The sequence below is a fragment of the Idiotropiscis lumnitzeri genome, chromosome 14 (genome assembly GCF_059441095.1).
Source record: "Idiotropiscis lumnitzeri isolate Australia: NSW breed Sydney's pygmy pipehorse chromosome 14, RoL_Ilum_1.0, whole genome shotgun sequence".
NCBI lineage: Eukaryota > Metazoa > Chordata > Actinopteri > Syngnathiformes > Syngnathidae > Idiotropiscis > Idiotropiscis lumnitzeri.
The window spans coordinates 10,449,161-10,462,942 of record NC_142404.1 but is presented as its reverse complement, the minus strand read 5'-3'; the positions used below and the strand labels follow the sequence as shown (position 1 = coordinate 10,462,942).

Here is a 13,782-nt window from a genome sequence, read left to right as displayed (position 1 = left end):
CTTAAACATTTATCTTGAACCGTGTATGTGTGTGCGTGTGCGTGTGTTATGCATTTATTATGAAGACTCTTTTGTACTACTGAACATAACGTCACACAAGCTGTGTCCAAGTTGCATTTGTTAAAAAAAATAAGCTAAATAAAAAGAATTTGTACTGATATTTTCAAGCATTAAATTTTCTAATCATTATTTTCCATTCATTCATTTGTAGAAATTGCTGTTCTATAATTATAATAAGTTCTATAATTATAATAAGACCCAAAGTGATTAGCCGCTGCCGACAAAACAAAACCCGTTTGCTTGTTTTACTGTGTTTTTATTAACAGATGGATTTTATGCATGACTGTCAAGATCAATGTGACAAAACCTCAACCTTGTCAATTTACTGTATTAAATGCATGTATGGTATTTAAATACACATTACATACAGTAACTGTTCACTGGTTTTGAAGCGGAATTGCTGATATTGAGAATCTATTGGTTCAAAGATGCACATTACTCATCATCATCATCGTCGTCGTCGTCCTCATCGTCATCATCATCATCGTCATCATCGTCATCGTCCTCATCGTCATCGTCATCCTCTGTGTTGACTTTTCCAGAGAGGACGTCTTCAATCCAGTCTTCCAGCTCCTGGGACGAGGGCAGATCCTCCTGCTCGTCCATCAGCATCCACACGCTGTCGGCCTGCACTCACACGCACGCACGCACACACACACACACACGCACACACACGCACACACACGCACACCCACGCGGTGTTACTTGATAATGCCACACACTCAAACCTAACATGTCTTGATGGACTCACATCCGTAACGTTGACGACTCCGATCTGCGGTCTGAACAGATCCACCTTGAAGGTCTTCTCCCAATAGGGGATTAACTAGAAGCATTCAAGTTAGGAATTGAAATGATCTTCCAATTGCTGTTGGCAAGTAAACTGTATGGATGCTCACCAGCGGGAAATCGTCAGGGTCAATCCACACGATGCTGAGCTCAGGTAGGTGTGTGTTGTCCCGGGCCACCTCCTTCAGGATTTCCAAGAACTCAAAACCATCTGTGAGGAATGACAAACTCAGCCAGTTGCAACACTTATTTGCAGTCTGGACGTAGAGGGCAGAACATATCGTGCTCTAGCGGTAGTCTCAGAGTCCCCAGAAGTGACCCATAACGCCACAGAAAGATTTTTTTAACCTAGTTGCCATGGTAGCGAAAGCTAACTTTTCTTTGAGACAGAGCCACCCATCAAAATGGAGTCATTTCAACATGTGAGGATATTGAGGGCCCAATTTTCAAGAGCCATGTGCAGTCTAATTGTGCGCATGATTGGTGTTTTCTTTCTATTGTCATTTTCATAGACGTTTACGCCGTTTTGGGAGGAAACACTGCCAACTTAATTCCCGGTCAATCAAGACGCCCTCCTCATTCCCTTGATTATTTTTTTCAACACAGTATGAACTAATTACAACATAAGAAAAATATTCCAACATTGAAACATTCCTCTCCATAAAAAAAAAAAAAAAATTCAGATTTTTCTCAAAATCCGTAAAACAGTCAAATTTTGTAATTCATACATTTATCGTCTGTATTGTTAAGGAACCAAATAAGTTTATTTTTTTTTTTTTTATTAATTGACGGATTGATCAATTATCAGAATTTTCTTCTGTCAAATATCAAAATCGGCATCAACCTAAAAATAAAAAATAAAAAATCCATATTCGTTGAACCATAATACGGACCAGACGGAACTTTACTTAACTGGCTGCTGCCACACGAGGAACCGCATTTTCTTTTGTCGAACAATAAAAAAAGAAAAACAATAATGTTGAAAACCAGCATCTGAAAATAGATTTTTATCCTATTTAAACTACTTACATGTTGAAAGTTCCTTTCAGAGCGCCTCATTACAAAAATAATACATCTGGAGGTCCTCAGGTCAATCTGTATTTTTTTTTTTATTACCTGTTCCCGATCGATCTAAAATGGTTCTGCAACCCACCAGTTGAAAGAGAGTGCCACAGACATAAAATAAAATACCACATGATGGAATATAATCCATTTTAACCCTTGAAAAAGATTCCATCAATTTATCTCTAAGTGAATGCTGCAGATAAAACAAATTGATGAATAATTTAATTCGTTTTTTTCCCTGATAAACAGAAAAATGAGACACACTGGAAAAAAATATTCTTTGATGTCAATTATTTTACCCAAGTATACAACTTCCACGAAAACTAGTATGCTCAAGGGTCACACTGCCATAATGATGAACATCTGCATTTGTCCAAACAGGAAATCTTTTGAGTTCTTTTATTAGCAATGGCAACAAGCCATCAAATTGTAATTATGCAACTGCAAAAGCTGAAATGTTTTTCAATATTATTTGTGACCGCAGGGCAGAGGAGTCCAACTAGTTTCCCTCTGATGCTGCCAATATATTCCCAGAAGTGACATGGTAAATTGTGGCCACATTAAATATCTAACATGCAGACAAAAGTTTGTGGCCATAAATTGGGTCTCTGTTAATCTATGGCCACTGTAAAGCTTTGTACCAAAAAAAAAAAAAAAGAATAAAAAAAAAAAAAAGAAAGAAAATAAATCTGATATAAGTACCATTAGGCTCAACTGCCCAATCATATTCCCTAAAGGGCCTTACATTTGATGATGTTATTATGAGACAACTCATTTTACCTGGGTCCTCCTCCTCTGCAAAAGCCACAATGTGGATGCCCTCGATGTCATCCTCCTGAAAACAAACCAAATATGTCAAGAAAAAGCAGGGGGACGGGAATGCGACGTTGTAAAAAGCTGTCGCGTTCCATCGCAGCTTACCCAGGTCTCAAACATGTCCTCTGCACGCAGCTTCCTCAAAGTGGGCCTGAAGACACACAAACGACACTGAGTGATGAAAAGCAAACATTTAGTTGAGTCATTTGGATGTACTGTAAAGTGTGTTGCTTTTCTTTTACCACCGCACAGTAAAACTGCACTTTCTAAGTGTCAGATGTAGAAAATAGTCTGCTCACAAGCATATTTGCATGATGATATCTGTATTTGATAAATAATAATAATAAAGACGTGAAGGCTGGCAACCGGTCCAGGGTGTACGCCGCCGACTGCCCATAAATGGCGCCAGTATGCAAGTGACCCTCCTGAGGAAAAGCGGTTCAGATAATGGATGAATGGATGGATGTAAGAAAAGTTGGCATTGCCCCATATGTATTCTCTTTTTTTTTTTTTTTTTTAAACCATGATTTTCATTGAAAGGGGGGAAATATTACTATAAATATTTAGAAATATTATAATAGAAAATATTATCACAATTGACAAAAACGACATTAAACATGATTTATTTGATGAATTATTGAGTTATGAACTAAGTCACTTTCTATAACTTTCTATTTTTGCAATATTTCGGACTAAAAATAAGAAAATTCAGGCTAACACCAAGTCTGCCATGTTCATTAAACATTCGCTAAATGTCACCATTGTCAACTTTGGACTAAACTGCGTGCTCCTTTAGTCTGGTGACTCAGCGGTTTAAAATACAAGCTTGGACTTCGCTCGCATTATGAACAAAACGAGCAACATGCCACTGCCTGCGCCGGGGGTGATGGAGGTTTGAGAGGCGGCACAGAACATCCCTTGGACAACTGACCTCATCTCCCACATCTTGCTTGTAAAAAATGCTCGGCACGGTGTTGGTTTTTAATGTCACCGGCGTGGCGTGTCCCATCTCTAATAAACTCCTCCTTGCTGAAATGTTTTTTGCACAAAAGTGAACGCCTGTCATTTTCGTAAATTGCTCGTCTCGTTCAACCGGACAAGAACGCACCCGAGTGTTATTAATATTACCATAAAAGTGAAAGTACACATAAGGAGGCTCTTCCTGTTTGTTTACCGTCTGTGCTCATTGATGAAGTCAACCAGGTCGTCCTCGGAGTGAGGTTTTCCCGGGATGGTGACGGGCTCCTCCATGAAGGGCTCATAGAAGTCCACCTCGTTCAGCTTCAGCGTCAGCTCTTTGGCCACCTGAAGTGACGAATACATTCAAACCACACGTGGCACCAGGCAGACGAAATGTTTGCGCGCTTCACTCACCGATTTGTCAAAGGTGGCAAAGAACTTGATGTAGGGTTGAAACTGCTCGGCCGCCTCCTTGAAGGCATCGTAATCTAAAGATGCGACAAGAGCATTATCTCACAAGCATCCTCCGCCATCACACGTGTGACATTTTCACGTCGACAAGTCGGAAATAGATGAACTTTGAGCGGGGCTTTTCGCTCCCACACATGGTTGGTTATGGGGTCACGGATGTGACAGCAGCTGCGCTGGGGAGGCGGGATAAAAATGGGAGCCGCAAATCCGTTGAGATGAGGCGGCAAAATTGCTCTGATGAGGGAGCACTGTGTTCCTTTAATTGAAAGCGGAGACACAGAGGCACCAAGACATTGTCGTGGTCAGTGGCAGGCAAAGAAAAACGTCGACTGGGTAAAATTACTACGGCCGGTCAATATGTCAGAAATACACCCGACACAAAATGTTTTTTTTTTTTCAATGGAATTATCACGATGATCCACACCCGATTCAAGAGATGGAAAGGTTTTCTTTCTCTCCTGTCTACATTTTATACTAAATGGAAAGACATTTTTCTGTTGATGTTGCTATATACTTTTATCATATTCCTTATTGGGCTCTTTTGGTAGTACAAAAAATAAATAAATAAATTAAAAAAAAATAAAAAAAGTTGGCAGAACTCAAAATTTGAATTTTACAACCTTCTGTAAAATGTTAAGATGGGCAATTCAACTAAATATTTTAAGTTGACCTGCTGAGAAAAAATTACTTTTCATAAGAAAGAAACAAGATTTAACAGAATTGTTGCGCCCTGTATTAAACTTCAATTTATTATTTTGGAGGCAACAACTTGCTTGTTTTTTTGTGCTAAATAACACTGATGGCATAAATGTCGATAATTTATATATTTAACAATAAATTTTTCCACCTTAAATTGCTGTTTAAAAAAGTTGTTTTTTTTTACGTGGTATTTGATGCTAACTCCAAATGGTCTGTAATTTCCTATATATGCCACACGATGGCGGTAAAGCGCTTTTTTTTTATTGGACAAAGCTATGGCTGTTGCTTGCTTGTTTGTAACATTGCTGTTTTTCTTTGCCATTCGATCTCATTAAGATTGAGCCCTTTTGACAACTGCCACAATTCCACGCATTTTTTTTCAATTATAAAACAAGAACTTGTTTTGTCCCTCACGCTCTGAGTCCTCGCCCTTGAAGTAACCGATGACACGGATGTCCTCCTCCATTCTGTCGAAGGCCCTCAGCTCCAGAGCGTTGTCTATCACTTCCACAGGCTCCTCCATCACCTGTGAGAGGACAAACATTTCAGGGACGGCGGTCATTTTGGGGGTACATGGTATTGTGGTTGGATGAAAGTTTAATGAACTCACTCCGTCTAGTGTCAAGTCATGGTTGATGTTTTAAATGAGGGTTTCAAGCCGGTGTTCTTGCATTAGAGTTTGAAGACAGTGTTATGGTTTCTGATTAGGGTTTCACAATAGGGTTTCAAGAAGTGGGCTAGACGGTTCAAAGTAGGGTTTTAAAATATGGTTTCAAGCCAGAATTAGACATCCATATTTGGGTTAGGGTTTCAAGACAGTTAGGGGTTTTAAATTAGGACTCCAAATGAGGGTTAGAATTTTAAATTGGGGTTTCAAATCAGGATTATAATTTTAAATTGGGGTTCTAAATTAGGGTTGCATTCCAGAATTATGTCTTCAAATTTGGATTTTAAATCAGGATTTGAAACCAGGGTTAAGGATTTAATAGAAGGCTAGAGTTTCAAATTAGGGTTTCAAGAACTGGACTAGGGTTTCAAATAAGTGTTTCGAGTCAGGGTTAGAGTTTTAAAGTAGGATTTCAAAGATGGGGATTGGGTTACAAAGTATGGTTTGAAATTAGGACTCGTGATTGGTTGAACTTACATCCAATAAGAACTCCACCAGAGTGTTGGCAGAGAGCCAACCGTCAAACTCAATCACACGGTCGGCCTTGAACACATACACGCTGCCTTCCTCCTCCAGGCCTGACACAGCAAACGGATCAAATAGAAAAGAAAATCAAATGAAACAAAATAATGAAAAATGTCTTGCTCACATATGAAACACAAAGATTTACAGAACTGGAAAAAAAAACATTAAAAAAAAACAGATAAAACCAAGTAAAACACGTTACATTAAATGATTTAAAATGTTTAATTGCTGTTTTGACAACAACAGAGCAAACATTATTAAAAACTGTTCCATTCAAAGAAAATTTGTTCTTGATCATATTATTAAAACAGTAAAACCGTTTGGTGTTTTTAGCTTTAAAACTGACGGAACTTTAATGTACGGAAAACCTACATTAAAAAAACTTAAATACAATTAAGTAAAAAAATAAATAAATAAAATGAACCTTTTTTTTTTTTAATGTAATTGAATTCAATGATTGAAAATGACACAATGTGTTCATATACTCCAAATACTTTTCCCCAACTTGTTGGTCAGTGATCAATTCATATATCCTGATCGTGTACTATTGTGACAATGATCATTGTTATTATTATTGTATAATGTTGACAATTTACAAACACCGCCATGTAGTCAGTGAGGGTTAGGGAAACAATAAACAAACAACTGCATCATATTTATGAAATGATCACTCTTTGACATGGTTTATACTCGCCTAGTTTCTTCGACACCTTGGCGTCTTTTTGTGAATCTACCATTCCAAAGCCGATGTCCTTGTCCTCCATGACCTGGGCCACGAGCTGCACATTTACCACAAGCAAATAAAAAGCATGAGATGAATTGGAAATGCCATTTAATGGTCTTTTAATGACTTGGTGCAGCCACTTAGTGTGAAGATGAAGGGGAGATTGTTGTACCCAGGAGGGCATAGAGACTTACTTACATAATTAGTCAGATTGTTTTAAAGATAGCACAAAAGTAAGAGCGTGGCAGTTGTTCCGATGTGAACGATCCCGCTCTGACATGGTGATTTATATTTGGATCACACATTCGGATAATAAATGGCAGTACAGTAGGGCTGCATTTCTGTCCCTCACTCATTTGTGACAGTTGACTTTCCCGCACAGCGCGTTTACAGAAATATCGTCTCTTGCATTGAACCCCAAATTAAAGATACACAGTTCAACTTTACTTATACAGCACATTTCACAACAGCTGGAGCTATAACAAAGCACTTTACTTTATTAAAGTGAAAGTCACCTACCCCCAAAAAATAACACCAATATGTACTACGCAGCCCGACGAGTCGAAACACGGCATTCCAATTGATATTGTGTTTGTGGAATATGAGCAAAATATTTCCGTTTTTAGCCATCTCAGGGGGCGGCCATTTTGCCACTTGCTGTTGCCTGAAAATGACGTCACAGTTGCTCAGGGGTCAAATAACAACCAATCATGGATCAGCTTCAGAAAACAGGTGATTGGCCGTGCTGCTTATCTCATATTCCACAAACACATTACGCAGAATGTCCACTTTAGACTGTTCAAGGCACATACAACATATTATTGCAAGGATTTTTTTTTGAGCGCTGGCGAATATCAAGTGTGCATTGCTGGCATGGGATTAAAGTCAACATTGAAGTGAGAGGTCAGGACTGTTCTGTGTGTAACATGAGATGCATTGTGCACATTGTTTCCAACAGTGTATGCTTCAAACGGGGATTAAATTAAATAAACTTCTGAACTCTCAAGAAGAACAGAACTGAACTCAAAGTAAAATGAAATAAAATATATTTAAACAACATATATTTTTGAAATTACATTAAGTAATAAAGTTATTATTATTATTATTTTCATTATTATTATTATTATTATTGCATGTTAAATAATTAAATATTTATGTATAAATATTATGATAAATATGTATTATTATTAAATATTATTGTTATATTGTTACTATTAAAGTTATTATTATTAAGTTATAAAAGTTAGACCTGGAATGTAAACAAAAGTAAATTAAATTGTCTAAAATCAAATAAAATTTGAATAAATAAAGTGAAATTGAATGAAATAAATTGCAATTACAGTAAATAAATTAATTTGAAAACAGCCCTGTGTTCATACAATAGACAGATTTAAAGAAATTAAATGCAAATACAGTTATTCATGTACTAAAATCATGTTATTACATTATCATCATTACTGCATTGTACTGACGCTTTGCAAAGATTGCAATGTGAAGCAATTCAAAGCTCATGATATTAGTAGAGGGGCATCTAGTGGTCTGTTTGAGCCTTGCTGCAACTTGACGCCCTCCTCCGGATGCAACAATGTGGCCTTCAGGTGTCAGCGTGTACTTGAACATAAATTATTGAGTAGGCGTGCTGTATTACAGTTTGAATTTTTCATTTGATTGTTGCCTATTGATTTGCAATACAATCAGTGAATAAAGGCGGGAAACATCATGATTCATCCCTAATGTATACATTTGAGTGTTATATATTTAGGTTTATTTAAAATGATCATCATGCTTCATTCCTCGAACCTCCAGCACCAGCTCGGTCATCTGGTGTTGTTTCTGCTGCTCCTTGCCATCCGCCACGGGCTCGTGGTAGAACAGACACAGCATGTTGTACTGCTTCAAGGCCTTCTTGTAGTTCTTGTCGTTGATGTCGAGAACGCGGTCTTTGCCGTCGTACTGCGGGAACTCCAGGCCCTTCTCAGCCGGGGCCAAGGGCACCAGGCCCAGGCACGGGAGCAGGAACAACCAGAGGGAGAGCATGCTCCTCAGCTATGCCGTCCGCGAGCTCCAAAAAGTCCCAGAAGTATGCTTTGAGTTGTAAGTCGCAAAGGTCACGTGGGCCCCTAGAGAGGTTACGAGAGGAAGCGTGAAGGTTCAAGAAAAATGTCCATCAGTGGTCCCGAGTTATCCTAAGAAATCCCACTTTTCCGTGCATCCTTTATTTCCGCCTGTTCCTCTCGCTCCTTCACGCCTCGACAGAGGAACGCACAGCCCGGCCTGCGAAGGAGAGAGATCGAGAAGAAGGAAAGCCATACATAGCAGTGCTCCACCTCCGCCCGTGCAGGGTAGGCCCATTTTTAGGAGAGCAGTTGTTTGAAGGCTAAAAATAAATGTCCGAGTGAGAGAGGCGGCTGGACGGCTGGATGACCGTGATGTCGAGCTTTAGGGGTGGGTTGGTTATTTTGGGAGAGAACCAAAAACAAAGTAGATGTGTGATTTAGCGCCTTGAGGAGATAACGGCAGAGTATTTAAGGTGACAGCACATATCTGCCAACAGGTTTGTGCAAAAGGGCAACTTGAACACCTGCGACGATTTTGTAATTATTTTGGGGTTCTGTGAGGAAGGATTTTGCCACAAAATGTCTTAAAAAGCCATGAATGTTCTATACTACTAATACTGTAAGAGGTTGACGGATACTGACAATAAACATATTGTGAAAGCGACTAGGGACTTAAAGAAGGCAAGAAAATGGAATCTTCAGTCCCCTGATCTCAACCCAAGAGAGAATCCTTTCCACTTTCCAAACACTTAAGTGAAGACAGAAAAGGCCACAAATAACATTTGAGATGGGGAAGGGAACAAACAAGACACTCAAATGGTGAAGATAAATGTGAAGGTAGCAAAAATGAAAAACAAGCAAAAAATAAAATAAAGACCAAAGATGAAGTCAAAGCAGAAGAGACAAAACCATGGTAAAAATATATTGAAAACAAAAGTGAAGGCAAAAAGTCTCACAACCAGGAAAGAAATACTGAAGATGAAAATGAAAACATCGGAAAAAGCGCACCGAGGGAAAAAAACAATTGAAGGCAAAAGTGAAGGCAACAAGGAACAAACATAAGAAAAAAATACTGAGGAGAAAGTGCAGACAAAAAGACTCACAAACAGAAAAGAAATACTAAAGATAAAATTGAATGGAGGAAGAAGCACGCCTAGGGGGGAAAAAACAACCAAAGGCAAACAGACCCAAAGATAAGCAAAAAAAATAAATAAATCAAAATACTGTGGACAAAAGTAAGGACTGTGAGAAAGCCGAAAAAGCCATACTAAAGATGAAAACAAAAGCAAAATGATGCACAGACAATAATGAGGACAAAGGTGAAGGCATCAAGACAGAAATAAAGACAAAAAGAACACCAACAAACAAACGTAAGACAAAAGTGATGGCACCAAGACCCACAAGCAAGCCGCAAAAGAATTTCTAGCAATAAACTTTAACAAGACCCACAAAAAGGATTTTTAGAGGGCTGTAATTGCAACAACTTTCAACACCCAAATCACTCCCAATGATCTCAATCCAAGAGCGCTTGATTTCAACATACGAAAGACAAAAATGAAGGCAGAAAAATCACACAAATAACGCTGAAGACAAAAATGAAAGCAACATGGCCCACAACAGAAAACAAACCTTTGATGATAAAAAAAGAGGACAACACGTTTCACAAATAAGCAGGGGAAAAAATAACAAAGACAAAAGTGAAGGCAACAAGATTCATAAACAAGCAGAAAGCAACACTTGATCGACTCCAAAGAAGGAAACCAAACGAAGCTGTTTTCCACAGCAGACATTTTCACTTAGCGCGACTAACAACATTAACGGGCTCTGTTTGAGCTTCATCTCCTCTCAAGTCAAGGCACATTCAAAAAGTTCAAGGACTGTCTTCCACTCGATGGCCATAACATTAGGTACACCTGCACATCCTAAATCTGAAGCTCCGCCCCAGTTTGACTTCATTTGTTGAACGTCGCAGCGCCGCTCTCACATTCATCAAACATGTGATCCTGACAAATACAAATACCCGATGACACTCCAGAGGATCTTTTCCATCTGGGTCACATCCAGCTGTCCTATTGCTCCTCCTGTTGTCATGGTGATGATCCAAAACACAGCCCTAGGATGGAAGACAAACAAGGAAAGTTTTTCAAGACACTTAAGTGCAGGATTTGTGATAAATGAATGGACAGTATCAAAAATGGGAAATCACGTGTGTGTATGCATGCAGATATATATATATATATATATATACAACCAATATATCATAATTGTGACTTTTGTTAAATGTGAGTAAATAAAAGACCAACGGACAGTTTATAAATTAAAATACATTAAAGTTGACATTTTCACTAAATAAATGAAAACGCGCAATGCAATGCTAAAATAACAAATACATAAGTATCAATAAATGTGTTAAAACAGAATTAAATAATTAAATATGATGAATGAATAAATTAATGACAAATTACACACTGACTCCATTGGCGTTTTTTTTTTTAATGAGCTAAATGTACCTATAGGGGGAGCCCGAAACAAGAGAATGTTCAAATTTGACCATGTCTTCCTTGCTCTGAATGTTCCCCCAGGCAAAAGGTGCAAACAAATGACCTCACACTGTGGCATATAGTTAAGGCACGTTGTGGAACACTCGGTCTTGTTTTGCACTAACGCATCAAGCCACACACTTGCTCAAGGACACTTGCTCAATTTTGCAGGCAAGAAGGCTTGTAAATTGATTTGCGTGTGCGGGTGCGTGTGTGCGTGTGCGTGTGTGTCTGAGTAAAGAAAGGGTCTTGAGTGTGACTGAGAGTAACAGCAGTTTGCCCGCCCTCTGCTTCTGATTGGATAAACATAATATCATAACCATCAAGCAACAGATACACAACAACAATCATCTGAAAATATAATCATCTGAAAAAAAAAAAAAAAAAAAAAAATATATATATATATATATATATATATATATATAGAGAGAGAGAGAGAGAGAGAGAGAGATATGTGGGTGTGTGTGTGTGTGTGTGTGTGTGGGCTAAACATAGGCAAACAGGGACATGAGCTATAAGTGTACATGAACTCACAGCTTGGAAAATTCCACATTCTAAAGGAGTGGTGGTCGGATGGCCAGAGCCAATAAAAATCCAGCAAATAAATGTGACTTTTTTGGCACACTGCATGGTTCTTGTAATCCTAAATCAAACACAACATGAGTGTGTCGGTGTCAACTAATCCTAAATCCGGCACAGGAAATCTAACAACTGATTTCTGGTCAAGTTTTTTCAGGTCTGGTCATTCAAGTGTCATGGCTTCTTAATAGTATTACAAATTGTTTTTTTTTTAACCTCAGGAATTTTGTTGTTGTCTCCCACTGACCAAAACGATGTTACAACACACCACAATGCCTGTCGAAAGGACACCGGGACTGGTCCAGAAAAGGACAAACAGCCAAAGCACTTTTCAAGCCAATAATAAAATCAATTAAGCCAGAACCAGGAAACAGAGACCTGTCAAGAAAAGTGAAAATCCTTAATTGACTCCAGTCCAAATTGTATAAATGTAAATAATTTAAAAGATGGTTCAAAAGCCAGCATCTGCAATGTTATGTGGGTGTGTGTAACTTGCGCATCTGTGAAGGTACCATTAATTACAATTCAGTTGCATTTATCTGTAGTTCAATTCACTTAAATGACCAAAAATTTTAATGTGTAATTTGTGTGCCTATACAAACAAATCAAGGCTTGAGATTGCATTGCATTCAATATTTAAAATAAAAAGAACTCAAATGACAACAAACGTGTCATGTGATGCAAATGCCAAGTCAGCGCTGGTGTGGTGTTCCGAGCCAAGCAAGGTCCAAACACACTGAGGGGCTCAACAAACCGGCGGCACTGTGACATAACACGCGAGCCCGTTTGAACGCCTGTCATCACACAAGACGACAACAACGCAACCACCGAGGCAAAGCTGACATTTGCAGAAAAAGAGCAGATGGTTCATCAAGTGGCGTGTTACATAAACGTGCATTAATCAACACATTTGATGTAAGCGGCATACATCTCAGTTTGTTTCTCCCTTATTTGTTCTCCTGCTCATTCGGGAATGGCAAGCGCTTAACCCGAAACACAATGCAGTGATCCCAATGAGCCGTCACTTTCTTCGCCTAAGATGGGGATGATTCCTTGTACTTTTCCACATGTGCTTCCACTCCCTCACCCAGCTCCGCCTTTTACCTTCAATGAGGGTGAAAACACCTGAAAAAAGACACGATGGTCAGTATGCTAACACAGCTAAACGTGTGTGATGACATGATGGCCAATCGTCAACAGACTTTTCATTTCAACACTTAACTGTGTTAATGTCCAGCATGATTTTTTTTTTTCAAATATAGTTTTAGAGTAATTGAGCATAGCAACAAAAAGCTACTTTTATTAATATCGATTTTAATATCTCTGTCAAGCTAATTAGCTATGCTATGCTAATCATTAAGAATGGAAGACAACAATCTGGAGTGATCTGATTCCTCTAACAGCTAAATAACTTTAAATGTGTAAATTTAGTTATTTCAATGAAAACCATGTACAGCAGCCCTGGGCAAACTACGGCCCGGGGGCCACATACGGCCCGTTATACGTTTTAATCCGGCCCGCCGAACTTGAAAAAAAATTAAATGAATAAACCTTGTTAATGTTTTATTTCCTAAATACTGTGTTTTTTCAAAGACATATATACTGTTGTAATGCTTTTGTTCACTTTCAAATTTTTAAATTAAATGTATTTTTTTCCTCCGATGAGGTGAGGTTACCAAAACACTTCATCCATCTGCTCCTGGTCAGGTCCCGCTGTCAAATTTTAGAGCCCATTGTGGCCCGCCAATCAAAAAGTTTGCACACCCGTGCTCTATCTTTTGGTGCCCGGCTTTAGTTGAGGAGAATGTGTTCTGAGAAAAGTGCCGTGAC

At 38.6% G+C, this 13,782-nt stretch overlaps 1 protein-coding gene across 2 annotated transcripts; it reads right to left on the bottom strand.

Annotated features, from left to right (window-relative positions):
* Window positions 1-295: 295 nt before the first annotated feature.
* Window positions 296-9,161, bottom strand: casq2 (calsequestrin 2). 2 transcript variants are annotated; one of them, XM_088314848.1, is made up of 11 exons: window positions 8,577-9,161; window positions 6,747-6,831; window positions 6,005-6,105; window positions 5,275-5,386; window positions 4,105-4,178; window positions 3,905-4,035; window positions 2,836-2,881; window positions 2,695-2,749; window positions 960-1,060; window positions 812-886; window positions 296-687 (listed from the first exon to the last, which is right to left on the bottom strand). In XM_088314848.1, exons 1-11 carry the CDS (start codon window positions 8,811-8,813, stop codon window positions 496-498), a joined length of 1,209 nt encoding a protein of 402 aa, XP_088170974.1. In that variant the 5' UTR covers window positions 8,814-9,161; the 3' UTR covers window positions 296-495. The 2 variants fall into 2 exon arrangements, with proteins under 2 accessions (XP_088170974.1, XP_088170975.1); XM_088314849.1 differs by lacking the exon at window positions 8,577-9,161 and adding an exon at window positions 7,296-7,465.
* Between the last annotated feature and the right edge of the window lie 4,621 nt (window positions 9,162-13,782).

Bases quoted from the DNA above. Each gene is read 5' to 3' on its own strand.
- casq2 (XM_088314848.1), bottom strand. From the start codon at position 8,813: ATGCTCTCCCTCTGGTTGTTCCTGCTCCCGTGCCTGGGCCTGGTGCCC. The intron at 6,106-6,746 runs GCGAGTATAAAC...TTGCTGTGTCAG, and splicing joins CAAGGTGTCGAAGAAACTAG to GCCTGGAGGAGGAAGGCAGC. The intron at 4,036-4,104 runs GTGAGTGAAGCG...TCGTCACTTCAG, and splicing joins TTGCCACCTTTGACAAATCG to GTGGCCAAAGAGCTGACGCT.